This window comes from Carassius carassius, chromosome 45, assembly GCF_963082965.1.
Source record: "Carassius carassius chromosome 45, fCarCar2.1, whole genome shotgun sequence".
Classification (NCBI taxonomy): Eukaryota; Metazoa; Chordata; class Actinopteri; order Cypriniformes; family Cyprinidae; genus Carassius; species Carassius carassius.
The window spans coordinates 12,409,479-12,426,937 of NC_081799.1; the positions used below are offsets into that span (position 1 = coordinate 12,409,479).

The following is a 17,459-nucleotide window of genomic DNA, read 5'->3' on the forward strand; positions in this document are numbered from 1 at the left end:
GGGCACTGAGGAGTGGGCACGTTTACTATGTGGCGTGCGTGACCGATCTGAGTCAATCTTATGTGCGCGAGCCCTGTGTGCAGGGCTGTGCTCACATGTGGAGATGGGCACTGAGGAGTGGGCATCGTCACTACATTTATAGCACCATCGGCCGTGGCCAGACGAAAGTGCACGGGTTTGTTTTTACAGAAACCACATGACGCGCGTGACATAGTGATTGTGGGCACTGAGGAGTGGGCACCTTTACTATGTAGTGCGCGCGATCGACTTGAGTCGCTTTTATGAGCGCGAGCCCTGTGTGAAGGGCTGTGCTTACATGTGGAGATGGGCACTGAGCATTGGGCATCGTCACTACATTTATAGCACCATCGGCCGTGGCCGGATGAACGCGCACGGGTTTCGTTTTTTCAAGAAACCACATGACGCGTGTAACATAGTGATCGTGGGCACTGAGGAGTGGGCACGTTTACTATGTAGTGCACGCGATCGACTTGAATCGCTTTTATGGGCGTGAGCCCTGTGTGAAGGGCTGTGCTTATATGTGGAGATGGGCACTGAGCAGTGGGCATCGTCACTACATTTATAGCACCTTCGGCCATGGCCGGGACACCAGAAATTACACCTTTTCGGGAAATATCTGGGTGGCGGTGATAACGGTTTCTGTGTGCAGACAAGCGGGCAACTGTACAGGCTTGCACATTGCAAAAGACGCTGGAACAGTCACAATCCCTGGAACTGAAACAGCGGCGCACTTAGGTGAGAGTTCGGCCGTGGCGACTCGTACACCGGCGCTTTCCTAGGAAGGCTTCGGGGCTCCCGGCCTCACCGTAATCCTCTGCCGCGGTCCCCGCGGCGCGGGGCGACGGCCGGTAAAGCGAGAACGGGGGTCTCGAGCTGCGTTGCTGAAGCTGTTGTGATAACAGCTTTTGTGTGCAGGCAAGCAGGCAACTGTGCAGGCTTGCGCGTTGCAGAAAATGCTGAGACAGTCACAATTCCTGGAACTGAAACAGCGGCGCGCTTGGGTGAGAGCTCGGCCACAGCGGAACTCGTACACCTGCGCTTCGATGAAGCAGCCATCGTGAGTAGTGCAGACGCAGCGTCATGCAGCAGGCTTTAGATGGCAACACCGCTTTCGTCCGCCATCCAGCAGAGGCCGGACAAAAGTGCGTCGCTATCGCCTGTTCCACCGGCGGAAGTGAGTGGTAGTTCCTGTTTGTAGCATCATCCAGTGTGGAGAATGCTAGTGAGACAGACGAAACAGTTTGCGCTGAATATGGAGCGTTCCCAGCCTTTGCCACCTCTTCGTGAAGCTCAGGAAGAAATGAGGCGGGCTTTGAGAAGAACGCTCATCCGAAAGGAACATACCATCCAGCCGGGAACGAGAGGGGGGTGCTGGTGCAGACCACTCGAGGCCGAGACTCATCGCAGCCAGCGCAAGCACTCGCCCCGGCTCCTTCTCGATGTCAGCTCGTCTGCTGGGCTTCTGAGCCCTCACTGTCCGAAGCTAGCAGAGAGCGTGTATCCTCTTTCCCCGGGCGCTGCCCATCGGGAAGCGATGCAGGGGAGGCCGGTGAAGCAGGGCGAACCGGCGAGCTCGGTTGAGCTGAAGACGGTTCCGGAATCCGCTGGAAACGGCGCTTTTACGGCGCCTCAGCGCAGCGGAGAATGCAGGCTCAGAGAAAAAGGCCAGGCGAGTCCTCAGAGTCACCATGGCAACAGCTCGCAGTGAGGGCATCCGCCGTCAGCGAGCACGAGCGCTGCATGATCTTCACCCAGGCAGGAGACACAGATGACGTACCGGTCTCCCCCGCTGAGTGCGGCTCTGACGAGCCGCAGGAAGGCATCTTAAAAAAGACGCAAGCTCTTTTACGAGTGTGTGTCGCAGGGCGAACACACACACACGCATAGAGAACAGCTGGATATAACAGAATTGAAAGGATATAGGCGCCGGACAGCGCAGCAGGAATGGCAGTGGAAGGCGGCGAAGGCCAGCAACTTCAGAATGGCTCGTCCCGCTGATATGCCTCTCAGACGGCGCTTGCTTCCTCCGTGATCCAGCGATGCGTGAGCTTCGCTGAAGAGATGAAAAATCAGGTGAGTCAGCCTTTTCGAGCTCCTTTTATAAGGTTGGGCCACACCCGTTTCGGCGGGAAGTGGCGTGAAGCGCGCGAAGCGCCCTTATTGGTCTGATATGGCATCAGCCTGCGCTCGATAGGCTGTGCACTTGCCGCAGAAGCAGCCAATGAGCGAGCGAGCCGTCTTGCCTATGGCTGTGTACTGCTGCAAATGCGCTTTACAAAAATTCAAAATTAAGGATAATTTTTTGCTTCAGTATTTCGTGAAAAGAGACTTTTCCCGTAGCGTCTTAGCTAAGACGCAGTACGAGAGAACTCTCGTAAGAGAACCCATCACATGATTAAATTTGAGCTTTTTTAGGATACCATATGAAAGCTGGGTTTAAGCCCATGACATGACTGAAGTTGGCTGATGGCTATGACTTTCAGGAATGGAATTTTGAGAAAAACTGGTTTAAAGTGAGGTTTCACTTACCCTTCATGGGTTTAACGAGAGATGTCTGTCAGAAGTGCTATACTGCATCATTACACAAATTATACAAACAGACTAATGTTCCCTGAAGAGGACAGTTTTCCATTGCTTATCATGGGCATCATTTCTGAACTTTTCATTACCCCTTGTATGTTTAGATAGCACGAATAATGTGCCTAGAAGTTTACATTTAGAAAAGAAAGCACAGCACAACTGTTTAAACACATGTGCATTTAACAGACTGTCATCTGTCTTCTCCTCTTTAGTAACCTCATTAGTAAATGTGATATAGTTCATTATAACCTAGTTTAGGGCACTGACAAAGTTTTCTGCCTGCCGCAATAAATTGCTATTTTTCGGCAGTTAACAAGTGAATTTTGCTAATATATTGTCAGAGAAGATAGACAAGATATTATAGAATAAAAATCTAATGAAACCCTAATTAAAAAAAAAAAAATGAAAAGATATTTAACCTATTTTTTCTAATTTCCTGAAAACGACATCTGAGAGGTTTTCCCAGATCGCATCACACACACACACACACACACACACACACACACTGTAATTTTTATGGTAGGTTTATTTCAATGGATAGAGACGGAATATCAACCATAAAAAATCTAGAAAAAACATACATAATATAAAAAGGTTAGAAACTGATTTGCATTTCAGTGAGTGAAATAATTATTTGATTCCCCACCAACCAGCAAGAATTCTAGCTCTCACAGCCTTGTTATCCCAGACAGTAAGCAGTTTCGGCCCATAGTTGGCCCGCATGGATTTCACACAGGCTAGATGTGGGCTGATTCTGGGCCGAAACTGCTTGCTGTCTGGGATGTGCCCATGTGGAACACAGATTAGTCCTTTCAGAATTTATTCCTAATGTTAGCTCATTAGGGGTATGAGACACCTGTCCACAATATTTGTATCTGCCATTCCAACCTCTCTCACCGCCATGGGCTTGACCAAAGAGCTTTCAAAGGATGTTAGAGACAAGATCATAGATCTGCACAAGAACACCATCCCTACAGTCAAGAACAGAGGTCGACTTCACCAAATTGAGGGGCAAATGGACTGGGCCATGCACTGTAAAATCTTGAACTAGAACCTCCTTCCCTCAGCCAGAACATTCGCTATGTGTCATGCCAAACAATGCCCTTTAGCCATGATTTAATCACGATATTGTTACGAAGTGAGAGCCAGAGGCGTTCGGATCCATGTGCAGCCTTTATTAAACAGAATGGTCAGACAGGCAAAGATCAGGAATGGCGTCAGGTGTGTCAGGAATAACCAGAATCGTAACCAGAAACAAGCAGAGATCGGGACAGGCAGCAGAGAATCAGAGTCGGAATACACAGTCCAAAGGTCAAACACAGGGAAAAACGCTCGGAAATGTCAGACTGGCTAAACAAGACTTCGCAGTGAGTGAGAGTGATTGTGGTGCTTATATGTGTGTAAATGAGGTGCAGGTGTGGCAAGGAAATTGGCTGCGGAATGATGTGCAGGTGTGGCAAGGTGATTGTGATGCAGAGACTCATGGGAGATGTAGTTCGGGTGTGGTGCAACAGTATGAGAGGTGCTAGTGTCCAAGTGATGATATGGTGACATCAGGTGGTTGATGGGTGGAATGGTACTGAGTGGAGTGCCCTCTACTGAAGTTTGTGGGCACTCCAGCTAATGATCGTGACAGATATAGTACGGCCTCTCTTACCTTATTGTTCACACACACACACACACACACACACACACACACACACACACACACACACACACACACACACACACACACACACACACACACACACACACACACACACACACTTATCTATATATATATATTAGTGGTGGGCATGGATTATTATTTTTATCTAGATTAATCTCACTGTAATATTGGAATTAATCTAGATTAAAATGGCTCATTTGAATTCTGCCGAAGGCATTCATAATATGTGTGCTACCCAAATAAAATAATGACTAAAAGTAACGTTAAGTCTTTGAGAACGGGTTTCTGAAGAGAGGTGGTGCATTAGACCAGAGGCTCATCTCCTGTTTCCAAAATGCATCACAAACTGCTTGAGAAAGCTGTAAACGAATTCCACATTGCACAAGGTGCAAACAACCTTACGCCTGTTTCACACATAATCCGTCTACAGTGCGTATGCGTTGATTATTTTTTTTTAAGCACCCATGTTAACGGATTCCACGGTTCACGCGGTTGCAGTCCGTCAGTACGTTCCAGGAGCGTTGCATCTGCAGCAGTGCAGCAATCTTTCACGTACCGAGTAGCGGACTGCAATCGTGCATATTTTTTTTAACGCCCGATAAGAGTCTCACGTTAACACAGCACGTTAACGCCGATAAAGGCCCACCACAAATATATATATATATATATATATATATATATATATATATATATATATATATATATACATATACACACACACACACACACACACACACACACACACACGCACACTTTCTTTTTTTACATTTATACTGTATATGAGGAAGAACAACAGCATGAAAGCACAATGTCTGTCATCATCAGGAAGTTTTTCATGATCTAATGCCACAGCTTTTCAGAAAAAGCAGCAGTGTGAGATAAGATGCTTTCTCAAGCTGAGAAACATTTTAAAGGTGTTGATACACTGAATACTGTCTTTAACCCTTACTAAGTCACTCCTCATTTTAGGCATGGAGACAGAAATGACATACCCAAAAGAAAAAGGATTCTGCTCATGATTCTTTCTGACTAGATACATAGTCAACATATGTTCACAAAGCTGACACTTCAAAGTTTATGGTTCAAGAATCAGAATTACTCAGACTGTTGTTATAATAGAGATATAAAAACTCAAACATAAAAACAAAAATAAAAATATTAAAAACATATTTTTTAAATTAATTAAAAAAAAATTTGATTTAGGATTTGAGTTTAGAAACATAGTGAAGTTAAAGCCAAAAGTCTACCAATGCTTCATTGGAAATTTCATAATATAATCTGTAAAGTAAATCATAAAATTATTCATTCAAATGATTCATTCAGTATTGTTTGTACAAACACGATTCCAAAAAAGTTGGGACACTGTACAAATTGTGATCAAAAAAGAAATGGAATAATTTACAAATCTCATAAACTCATATTTTATTCACAATAGAATATAGAGCCGAACAATAGTGGAGCAATATCAGAAAGGAGTTTCTCAGAGAAAAATTGCAAATAGTTTGAAGTTATCATCATCTACAGTGCATAATATCATCCAAAGATTCAGAGAATCTGGAACAATCTCTGTGCATAAGGGTCAAGGCCGGAAAACCACACTAGATGCCCATGATCTTCGGGCCATTAGATGCCATTGCATCACATACAGGAATGCTACTGTAATGGAAATCACAACATGGGCTCAAGAATACTTCCAGAAAACATTGTCGGTGAACACAATCCACCGTGCCATTCACCGTTGCCGGCTAAAACTCTATAGGTCAAAAAAGAAAGAATCAAAATTTAAAGTTCTTTTTGGAAAACTGGGGTGTCATCTGGACTAAAGAGGACAAGGACAACCCAAGTTGTTATCAGCGCTCAGTTCAGAAGCCTGCATCTCTGATGGTATGGGGTTGCATGGGTGTGTGTGGCATGGGCAGCTTACACATCTGGAAAAGCACCATCAATGCTGAAAGGTTTATCCAAGTTCTAGAACAACATATGCTCCCATCCAGACGTCATCTCTTTCAGGGAAGACCTTGCATTTTCCAACATGACAATGCCAGACCACATACTGCATCAATTACAACATCATGGCTGCGTAGAAGAAGGATCCGGGTACTGAAATGGCCAGCCCACAGTCCAGATCTTTCACCCATAGAAACATTTGGCACATCATAAAGAGGAAGATGTGACAAAGAAGACCTAAGACAGTTGAGCAACTAGACGCCTTTATTAGACAAGAATAGGACAACATTCCTTTTCCTAAACTTGACCAACTTGTCTCCTCAGTCGCCAGACGTTTGCAGACTGTTAAAAAAAGAAGAGGGGATGCCACACAGTGGTAAACATGGCCTTGTCCCAATTTTTTTTGAGATGTGGTGATGCCATGAAATTTAAAATAAATGTATTTCCCCCTTAAAATTATCAATTTTCTCAGTTTAAACATTTGATAAGCATCTATGTTGTATTCTGAATAAAATATTGAAATTTTAAACTTCCACATCATTGCATTATGTTTTTATTCACAATTTGTACAGTGTCCCAACTTTTTTGGAATTGGGTTTGTACACCAGTGCCCTTGATGATGTACACTATAGTTTCAGGCACCACTACAAAAAAGTGTGTTTGAAGCTGCTGTGTTGTCTTCTAAACATTTAACAAATGAGAACAGTTCAGTCATTCAAGATGCTGATGACCTTAGGGAAAATCTTATGAACTTCAGTGTTATTATTGATACTATATACAAGTTATAATATTTACACACACAAACACCAACAATATAGTGGTAAAGTGACAAAAATAGTTTTCATAATAATTATAGATTCAAATTAATATGTAGCTTAAAATCAGTAGTAATTTTTATACACGTTAGATTTACTTGGATGGAAGGTTCTAAACTGAACTGTCAGTCACATTTTAGTTTTCACACATTGGCCACGACTTTGTTTCTCTGGTGTTAAAAGAAGACAAGCACTGACTACTTAAACACATTTATACAGGAACAAGGAACTAAACAGTTTAATGTTAGACTGTTGAAGAGCAAACATGTCTGATGATATTTATGACGATGCCTTCGGGACAGAGACTGAGGGAATGAAGAGAGAGAGAATAGAGATGATGGTGGATATCTATGAGAGTGCAGATCAAGTGAGAGATTATGATTTCAAGACAGAGACAAACACCCACAAACCACTTCAGTGTACAGGTAATCACATTCATTTCTTTGATTAAACATCACAGTTTGCATATGTTCAGTCATTTAGTTCAGCACGTGATTGTGTGAAGATCAGAAGCTCCAGAGCAGCTTCAGTGTTCTGAAGTTGAATTTATAGGTGTAGAGAATTGTCAAAGACTTTTTGTACATCCGCAAATAAGTTAGTAAATTATTGCTATGAGATTTGCACACTTGTAGAATGTTTTCTTACCAATATATATATATATTTTTCCTTGAATGCTTTTTCAAGCACAAACACAAGTGGATAATGACAACAAGTGTGAATCTGCTGCTACGATTCTCAAAGCTGTTTTTCAATTGCAAAAAAGTTTTGCGCACTCTCCCTTTTGCAGTACATATATGTGTGACGGATGGTGCAAAGTTATTTGTGCATCTCTAGAGGAAATGGCAAGGACTGTTCAGAGATCAGAGAGTTTTGACCAATCAGAAGAGCTAGTTTGGGCGCTCATCAGCAGGGAGGAAAAAATTACTTTTGTGAGTTGTTGCTAGCATCTTCCAAAGCAGATAGCGGAAACCAAGGTATGTTTTCTTTCTTTCTTTTTCTGACTTCACTCACCGTTATAGTGTAGATTTGTTTATAATTTAAATATTAAATGATTTTACCTCCAACCCTGATAAAACTCACCTTTAGCATTTTAGTAATCCTAATTAAGTTAGCTGGTAGAGGTGTGTTTGATTAGAGGTAAAGCTAAACTGCAGGACTGCTTCACCTCACAAAGATAGTTCATAAAATATTTTTAACCCTTTAATTAAATAGATTATTATTTGAATGCCAAACACAAGATGACTGAATATATTTAATATGTATAAATTGTTAACAAATGTACAGTATAAAAGTGAGTTATTTCAGAAAAAGAAAGAAAATGTACCTTTATTGGTATTTGTTACTGTCAGGTCTGGAAGATGCTCAGAGCTTGCAGCTCGCAAAAGTTTTTAATAATTTATTATTAAACTGTTATACTATTATTAAACAATTTGCCAACTGATAAGCACCTAGACCTAGACTAGTCTGAAAATAAATTGCTGTAAATTTTACAGTAGATGGATGTATTATTACTGTATTTTCATTTAAATTATTATTACTGTATTGTCAGTTTTAGTACTGTTCAGTTTATTTGCATTAGATTAGTCTATATGTCTTAGATTTATCTAATAAAGCCTAATTTATATTGAAAAGAGAAGTATCTTGTGTTTTTTGCTTACAAGTTAATGTCTTAAACTGCCGATCTTGTTACTGTGCTAATTGATAGTGTTTTCACTATACTTTGGATATTAATATCCAGTGCAGATTTGATGTTAAACGGCTCGTTCAGTGAATCCCTGGCCGTTTCAGTGGTCAGCCGTGAAACAGTGATTCTGTTCAAATTCCCTTTAAAATTGTAAATGATTCCCTTTGAGCTAAATTGACCTGTTTCCCTTTCACAGGCTTTACAGAAATAAAATACAGTAACTAATAAGTTTGTGTTGTTGTGTTAAATTTCAGTAATTTTGACAAAAGTCTGTCACGATCCACACAAGAACAGATGACAAGGTGGATCCAATAGCAGTATTTTTAATAAGGGAAAACCATTACATCAAATCCAGTCCAGGCAGAGGTCAAAACCAAAGTGGCAATCAACATAAAACAGACACAAAACTAACTGGCAAGAACAGAACTCCGAAGTGGCGTGATGAATACAAGGGACTCCGTAACACATACTAAAACAGACAGGGTATATATACACAGGGAAATGACAATGCTAATGGGGAATTGGCTGAGTGCAATGATAAATGACCAGGGACAGCTGAGTGCAATGAGGAGACAGGGATCATGGGGAATGTAGTTCAGGAAGTGACAGACACCGTGGGGAAGGAGGTCTAGTGGTTACCCAGGGAACACAAACCAGACACTGTGACAAAGACAAGCTCTCTGATGAGAAACACCCTGAGGGGATTCAGGCTGATGTTTTTGTCTTTTCACCCTCTTTTCTGAATTGCATCTGATCTGTGACTTTGAATGGCATTTGGTGGCACCAGGGTTGATTCTTGGAATGAACCTGCAAGCACAAGAGAGAGAAAAAAAACATCTGTTAACATTTTATATGAAGCCCATATTTATAATACATTTTAAGGGTATTCTTAATCTATTATAAGGAATGCATAATGCATTATAAAACCCCTAATAAAAGGCTATATGAACTCATGAATAATCATAACAACAATTAAAATACATTATAATACTTAGGTACTTTAGTACATTATAACACAATGAATATCATCATATTAAATCTACTACTTTTACTTATATATTAGGTTACATTTTATTTTGATGCTCTGCTTATTGACTATGAGCAACTTTGCAACAACATGTCAACTGAATCTCAGAGTATTAGCAGGCTTAGGTTAAGGTTACGGTAGAATGTTGACTTGCAAAATATTTTATAGTCAGTTTGTCTGTTGGTGGACCATTAAAATAATCAAACTGATATTATAATCTAATTAGTTGAAAACAAAGGTGTCATATCACACATTTATCTGGTATCTGATCTAAGTGGTCTGCTTTATGTAAAGTAACATAAGTAACATGGCAAAATATGTGTCTTATAATACATTATAACTATGAGAAATATAATCCATTAATTTAAGTGAGAAATATAATCCATTACTTAAGTGGATGCAACATTTTCATTCATATAATTCATCATACTCTTAAAAGCTATAACCAAAAATAAATAAATATTATAATACATTAAAACTGTTCTTATTATTATTAATATGATGATACAACTTTTTTGTATATAGTGCTTTGTGCATTCATTATAATTGCTTAAGAATACTCTTATAATGTATTAAAAATATGGGCTTCATAGAAAGTGTTAGAAAACATTCAACCCAGATTAAAGAATTTCAATTAAGTCAGGTGTACTTCAGAGGGGTAAGGCCCCACAAAAACATAACAAAAGCTCCACAACCATCACCCCCCACCTCTTTGTTAACAAAAATATATATTAATAGTACATAGATATATTTAGAGATATTTGTATATGAGATATATTTAATAAACAGACCGTCTTTTTCAGGGGCGTCATCCACTCATTATTTTTGATGGGGCACAAGTTATTATTATTTTTTATTTATTTTTTTCAAAATGAATTATCATGAAATATCTTAATTCTCCCCTTTATAGATTATGATTTATATAGTGGGTGATGGTCAAAGTAACCTCATAATGAAATATGCATAAAAACTTGTCTGTTTACTTAACAGATATGGATGTCATGCCATAACATATTTTTAATACGACTTTTATTTACTTATATTTAATGTGAATTTAACATTGCAAGTTACATTATCAAAGAACATTTTCACTGAAAGTCTAGATTGGGCATTCTCAAAAACTCCCATTAAAATCACTGAAGCTTTTTTTTCTTCTTCTCTCTCTCATTGGAATATGTTAATTGATTACATGTCTGTTGTTGTTGTTCTTGCATTTTATTCTGATTTGATATACTAAGTTATTTGTTATAGGCTATGTTAAAAATAATAAAAAGTAAAAAAATAAATAAATCACTGCAGCTGTTTACACTGTGAAATTAATATCTTACAGATTCGTACACATATTTGTTGTTTCTGACTAGAGAATTCACCAGAAAGAGTAATTCAGTAAGTGAGCAAGTGAAGAAAACACCAGCATTTCAGCGATGACTCATCTGAACACCTCTGATTGGTCATTGCATTCATAAGTTCAACAACATGGTGTGTGATTGGTTAATGCGCAGTGCAGTAAAAACACATTTGTATCTGGCTCAGCGCCAGCCAGGGAACGAACGCATTTTTGAATTTAGCAGCTGATGATATGATGCACTGAACAATCTAATCACACTGATGTGATTGTATTCAAATTGTATTTAATATAGAAAATATTAATCTGCAGTTGTCTTGTCTTTTGGAAGCTGCAAAATCCACTTGGCTCAAAAATCTCTCTTTGAATGGGCACAACGCCTCTCTCTAGCCCAGTCAGCATAACCATCTAATCATTTATATCATGAGATTTTGGCCAAGTGTGTTAAACAACGAGAAAAACTAAGTACCCATATAGCAACAATAAACGTTATATAACCTGTAAAAGTTGATGAAAGCATAATGCAGTGCACTTGCCTCACCTGTTGTTAGCAGCGCTATGATGGCAGTCAAGAAAAGACTCCAATACACCTCAGTTGCAGATGACATGACAAATGACCACAACCTGAAAATGAAAGACAAAAGGTGTACAGTACATAACAACAGTGTTTATTAACTCAGTTTCCTTTACAATTTTAATGTTAGCTCGCTGCTATGCAAGGCAGGTCTGAGATATCCTGCGATAAAGAGGCAGCGAAGAATTTTAATGCTTCTCTGATTAATTTACTTGGGCTAACTGATGTTATAACTTACCAGTTGATGTGATCACCGTCACGATGGCTCCAAAATACACCTCCTGACCTTACAGACGATAAGATTCACAAAACTCTGATTTCTGAACAGTGGTCGCCGTTTCCTCTACAGATGCACAAACCATTTCTGCACCATATGTCAGAGATATGTAGTGCAAAAGGGAGAGTGTGCAAAACTTGTCATTTGCAATTAAAAAACAGCTTTGAGACTCGTAGCAGCAGATTCATTGCATTGTCGTTATGCAGAATATATATGTAAGAAAACATTCTACAAGTGTGTAAATCTCATTGCAAGAATTCACATACCGATTACCCGATGTACAACATTTTGTTTTTTGTTTTTTGCAGGTGTGTTGAATGTGTTTTGCACCATATTCACTGCAGCAATAGTAGCAAAACATGTTAACGTACAAGTTTCTTGATTTGTGGTTCGTAGAATAGGATTTGTGCATCTGCAGTAAAGGATTCGAGAAGGTGTAACTATTGTGTTTTGTTTGTGGAAGAGAAAAAAAAAAAATCTACAAGTTTTCAACTTTTGTCTGTGACTTCAAATGTACTGGTACTCATCTGTGGTTATTATCTCCAACTACAAATTCCATTGTCACAGACGCTCAGTTGTTTTGCACAAAAAATACCTTCATATTAATGCATGAGAGTGCATAAAGCTGAACAAATTGTAGTTCACTTTTTTTGTTTGCATATTTACACAATTCATATATGAAAATAATGTGATGGTTTATAATGAAAAGTGTTAACTGAAAACAAATCTTAAAATTGTGAATGCAGTGTAGAAATAATGGCAATCACGGTATAAAGTGCTATATGACCATATATATATTTTTCCTCATAACTGTGTGAGAACTGTATGAGAAAGAACAAAAGAATTAAAGCTCATTTATTACACTGTCGGTCAAAATCAGGAAGTTGGTCAATTAACTAATGCCACAGAATGTGAGAAGTTGAGCTGCTGTTGCTCACTGATGCAGAACAGACTTCACACACTGACCTCAGAATAGTTTCGTTTTACTTTTCATAAGCAACTCTCGAAATAGCATTTAAAAGAAGCTGCCATTTTAAATAAAAATTCAAATAAGGAACACAGACGTTGAGCACCAGTTAATTTGAATTTGTATCCAATTTTAAGGATTAAGTCAGGTGTCTTTTCTCTCATGTGCTAATTCGAACCTGGCTGCTACGTTTAATCATATTGCCACAACACATAAACATAATTATACACGTTAATTGGCATGAACCAATAGGATGTCACATACTTCTGTGCTTTCATGTAATTTACTGAAATCTCAAAAAGCAGAGCGCCACAAAGTAGAAACACACACAGAAAGGTTCCACCATTTACAAAACAAACAAAAACAACTGTCTGTGTATGGCAATACGAACTCTGATGGAACACGGGGTAAAGACAAAGAAGAGAAAACAAACTCAACACACAGAAACAAATACAAACACACTTTCAATACTGTATGTAGACATTAAGAAACATTTCTTCATGTCTGTCATCTTCAGGAAGTGATTCTGTGAAGGTCAGAAGCTCCAGAGCATCTGTAGTGTGTTTGGTTCTGCTGTGTGTTCTTCTGCTGACTGCAGTCATAGTGCTGTGTGTCCACATCTACACAAACTGCACAGAAGAGACACAACTGCTTCTAACCAATCATACCAATCTCACAGAAGAAAGAAAAGTGCTAGAAATCAAGATCACCAACCTCACAGAAGAAAGAGATAAGCTAGTAACCAATATCACCAACCTCACAAAAGAAAGAAATGAGCTAGCAAACAAGAACACCAACCTCACAGAAGAAAGAAATGAGCTAGCAAACAAGAACACCAACCTTACAAAAGAAATAAATGAGCTAGTAACCAATATCACCAACCTCACAGAAGAAAGAGATAAGCTAGTAACCAATATCACCAACCTCACAGAAGAAAGAAATCTGTTGAACAAGAGAGACCAGCTAAAAATTCAGCTTTCAAATCTTGGTAAAGATTGTAAGTATATTCATTCTATTCTATAGTGTACACTATAAAGTACATTATTACAGACAAATATACATATGGATATATATATATATATATATATATATATTACAGATGAATGGATTTACTATCAATTCAGTTTTTACTATAAGTCCAATGAGAAGAAGAACTGGACTGAGAGCAGACAAGACTGTTTGAAGAAAGGAGCAGATCTGATCATCATAAACAACAGAACAGAACAAGTGAGAGAAAGATGCTGTGTGTGTTTGTAGTGTTTAGCTGAGATGGTCAGATGAAATGTGTTTATTTGTAATTTATGATATTAACATGTAATTGGCTTCACTGTTTAGGATTTTGTTATGAAAATTACTAATAAAACAGAATTCTGGATTGGTGTGTCTGACATTGATGTGGAGGACACCTGGAAATGGGTTGATGGCAGCGCACTGACCTCTGGGTGAGAAATTACTGAACTGAACTGATTATTATGTAATAAATGATTCTCACAGTATCATATCACACAGAAAGCAGCACTGAACATCTAATGCTGATCTGTTTCAGGTTCTGGGCAACCGGTGGAGAAGTAAACGAGCCAAGAGGAGGAACATTAGAGAACTGTGCTGTGTCTTATATACCAATGTCGACTGAAATAACAGGGTGGCATGATGTTAAATGTAATTATACGTATCACTGGATCTGTGAGAAGAGTATTTTATCTCTGATATAGTACTAGGATTTTTATTTTTTTTGGGTGACCCAAGTTTAACAGTCATAGCTTTCATAACTAATGATTATCATTCAAAGCAGGGGTGTCCATTTTTGCTTGTGAAGCATCACACTGTGTCTTTGATATTTTATTTTTTATATTAAATTTGTATTACTAGATTCCAGGCAGTTTTCAGGATGGTGATTCTGCAGGAGCAGGACTGAACACTCCTGATCGAAGATCAATATTTAGCACCATCTTGAATCTAACTTATCGGCTGTATTGAAAAAGACTGCTGTAAAATTGTTGTAGTGTTCATCTTGTTGCCAAAATGATTGTTTTGTAACTGAAATGAATATATAAGACAATAAACAGATACGATTATAAAACAATATCATTTAACAATTAATTTGGAGAAAATATCTCTTAAAAATGTATGAACGTCAAAATACTCCCTGTATCAGTTGTATATCAGTCGCTAATTATTTGTAAATGTTAAAATAACTCACTGTATCAATATTATAGCCAGAAGACAAACAATATGCCTGTTCACAAGCATTTTATTGTGGTAAGAGGAAAAACAGGTTGATTCAAAAAGCATTTAAGCTCTAATAATAATAATCACAATCATAAATTAAATTAGCTTTTTGAAGGCATTCATAGTACTTATCTATTTACAAAAAAATAAAATAAAAAACAGTTGCGATGCAAAGACAAGATGCTCAAGCAGCTAGACAGCAGTGGTTTTACTGTGACAGTACTTGAGAGACGTGGCCAGTACATACAGTTTAACCACGGCAGAAACACATTTACCTCTATGTGTGTTAGGAAGTCACACAGCTGACACAGTTCTGCAGATTAGCTGAAATGAGATGTGCTTCTGAGCTATTTTAAATTCACTACATTCAGCAAGGTGACAGTTCATGTTTAATTTTGCTCAAAATTTGTAGTTGATTCTCTCTCTAAACTTCTACGAACAGAGCAAAAAAAATGCTGAACAGAACAACACCAGACCACATGAGCCTATCTTTACAATTTATCAAGACTATTCGTTTTTTGATTTACAGTCACTATGCAAATTAATAATAACAGGTTAGACTTCACATATGATCTTTGATATACTTTGACCTGATCTGTCTGTCTGAATTAATTAATTGATTAATTCATTTTCAAATAGTTCAAATAGTTCAAAATTATTTATTTATTTATTTTCAACATTTATGTTTATTATTTATATTATGTGTATAATTTGTTTTTTGTTGTTATTTTATTCACTGAAGTCTTGACATGTTTAAGTTACAGGTGTATAAAAGAGGAAGGGCCCTACAGTCCATCCTGAACCTCAGATGCCATCAGTTGCTCTGTTCCTGGAGAAAAAAAAAAAGATATTTATTTAAATCAGAAAGACCAGAGAAACCACAGACCATAAACATTATCTCACATTGTTAATGTTAATTGTTAATTGATATATATATATATATATATATATATATATTTCATTTCAGAAAACAGTTAACCTTTTGTGCATTTTATGTCCCACAGCAAACAAAACAAATATTACAAGATAAGTAGACTAACAGTTAAACAATTAGATGGGGATGTTGCCTATGTAGAGCGCATGGCAGTTACATTTGAAACACAACTAGTAAGTAAAAACATGGGTAACACTTTCTATGTGTATTTATAATACATTATAAGCGTATACTTAAGGCATTATAATGAATGCATAATGCATTAAAAAAATGTTATTTGAGTGTTTCCTGTAGAGCTAATGTTAATTAATTGATGTAAGCTTAATACCTCAACTGAAAAAAATTCAATGTTTTATATGGTTACATTTTATTTTGATGGTCCCCTTAATCAATCAACTATAAGCAACTTTGCAACTTCATGCCAACTACCTCTCATTAGAGTATTAGTATGCTCAAGAATAGTAGAATCTAGTATGGTAGAATAAGTTGATGTACTCGCAAAGACACTGTTGGATGACCATCAAAATAAAGTGTACTAATACTCTGAAGACCACTTGTTGATATGTAGTTGCAGAGTTACTTATTTAACAGCTGCCTAAAGGGTACCTTCAAAATAATCAAACTAATATTAAAAAAAAAATAGTTCAAAGCAAATGTCTCATATTACACATTCATCTGATCTCATATCTGATTTTATGACTGTTTGAAAGAAAAAAATAAATGTTTTTATTATTATTACTACAACGTACTTATAAGTAGTCTCTGACCACTTTAAGTAAAGTAGTATCAGAAAAATTGATATGAAAAAAAAAAGATATGAGACTTATAATACATTATAACTATGAGATATATAGGGCCCTATCCTACACCTGGCGCAATGTGACGCAAGGTGTAGTGCAAGTGTGTTTGCTAGTTTTAGTCCGCCGCCATTCGCATTTTCCCGCCCAGCGCCTCGTCGTTTAATTAGCAAATGCATTTGTGTTCATATTTGCGACCATGGGCGTGCTGGTCTAAAAAAGAGGTGTGTTCAGGCCAATTGCTGTTGCATTGCTATCTTAAGGAGCAGAAACAGACGGTGCCATAGACCAACTCAAACCTGGTCTAAAGTCTAAAGTCAATGGCGCAATATTTTTTTGTTATTTAAGAGTGCGTTGATAGAAAATGTGCCTCAGGGTGGCATTGACTTTGCATATTACACACAGGGATGCGCTTCACACAAACATGCCAAATATTAAAAACAAAAGGATTACAGTGTAAAAGAATATTATTGTGTAGGCCACATTAATATAAAAATGTAATGATGGACAGTCATATTGTGTATTAGAATTAGGCTACCTATTTGCAATTCAGCCTATTACTACTTATAATGATGAATGAAATTGGCGAATTA

General features: G+C 37.9%; 1 protein-coding gene across 1 annotated transcript in view; it reads left to right on the forward strand.

Annotated features, from left to right (window-relative positions):
* Positions 1 to 14,618, forward strand: part of LOC132126986 (CD209 antigen-like protein E) — a 36,230-nt gene extending 21,612 nt beyond the window's left edge. Inside the window, exons 3-5 of the mRNA XM_059538606.1 lie at positions 14,006 to 14,133; positions 14,242 to 14,348; positions 14,453 to 14,618. Of these exons, the coding sequence (XP_059394589.1) occupies positions 14,006 to 14,133; positions 14,242 to 14,348; positions 14,453 to 14,618 (401 nt within the window). The remainder of the gene's footprint in view (positions 1 to 14,005; positions 14,134 to 14,241; positions 14,349 to 14,452) is intronic.
* The last annotated feature ends 2,841 nt before the right edge of the window (positions 14,619 to 17,459 follow it).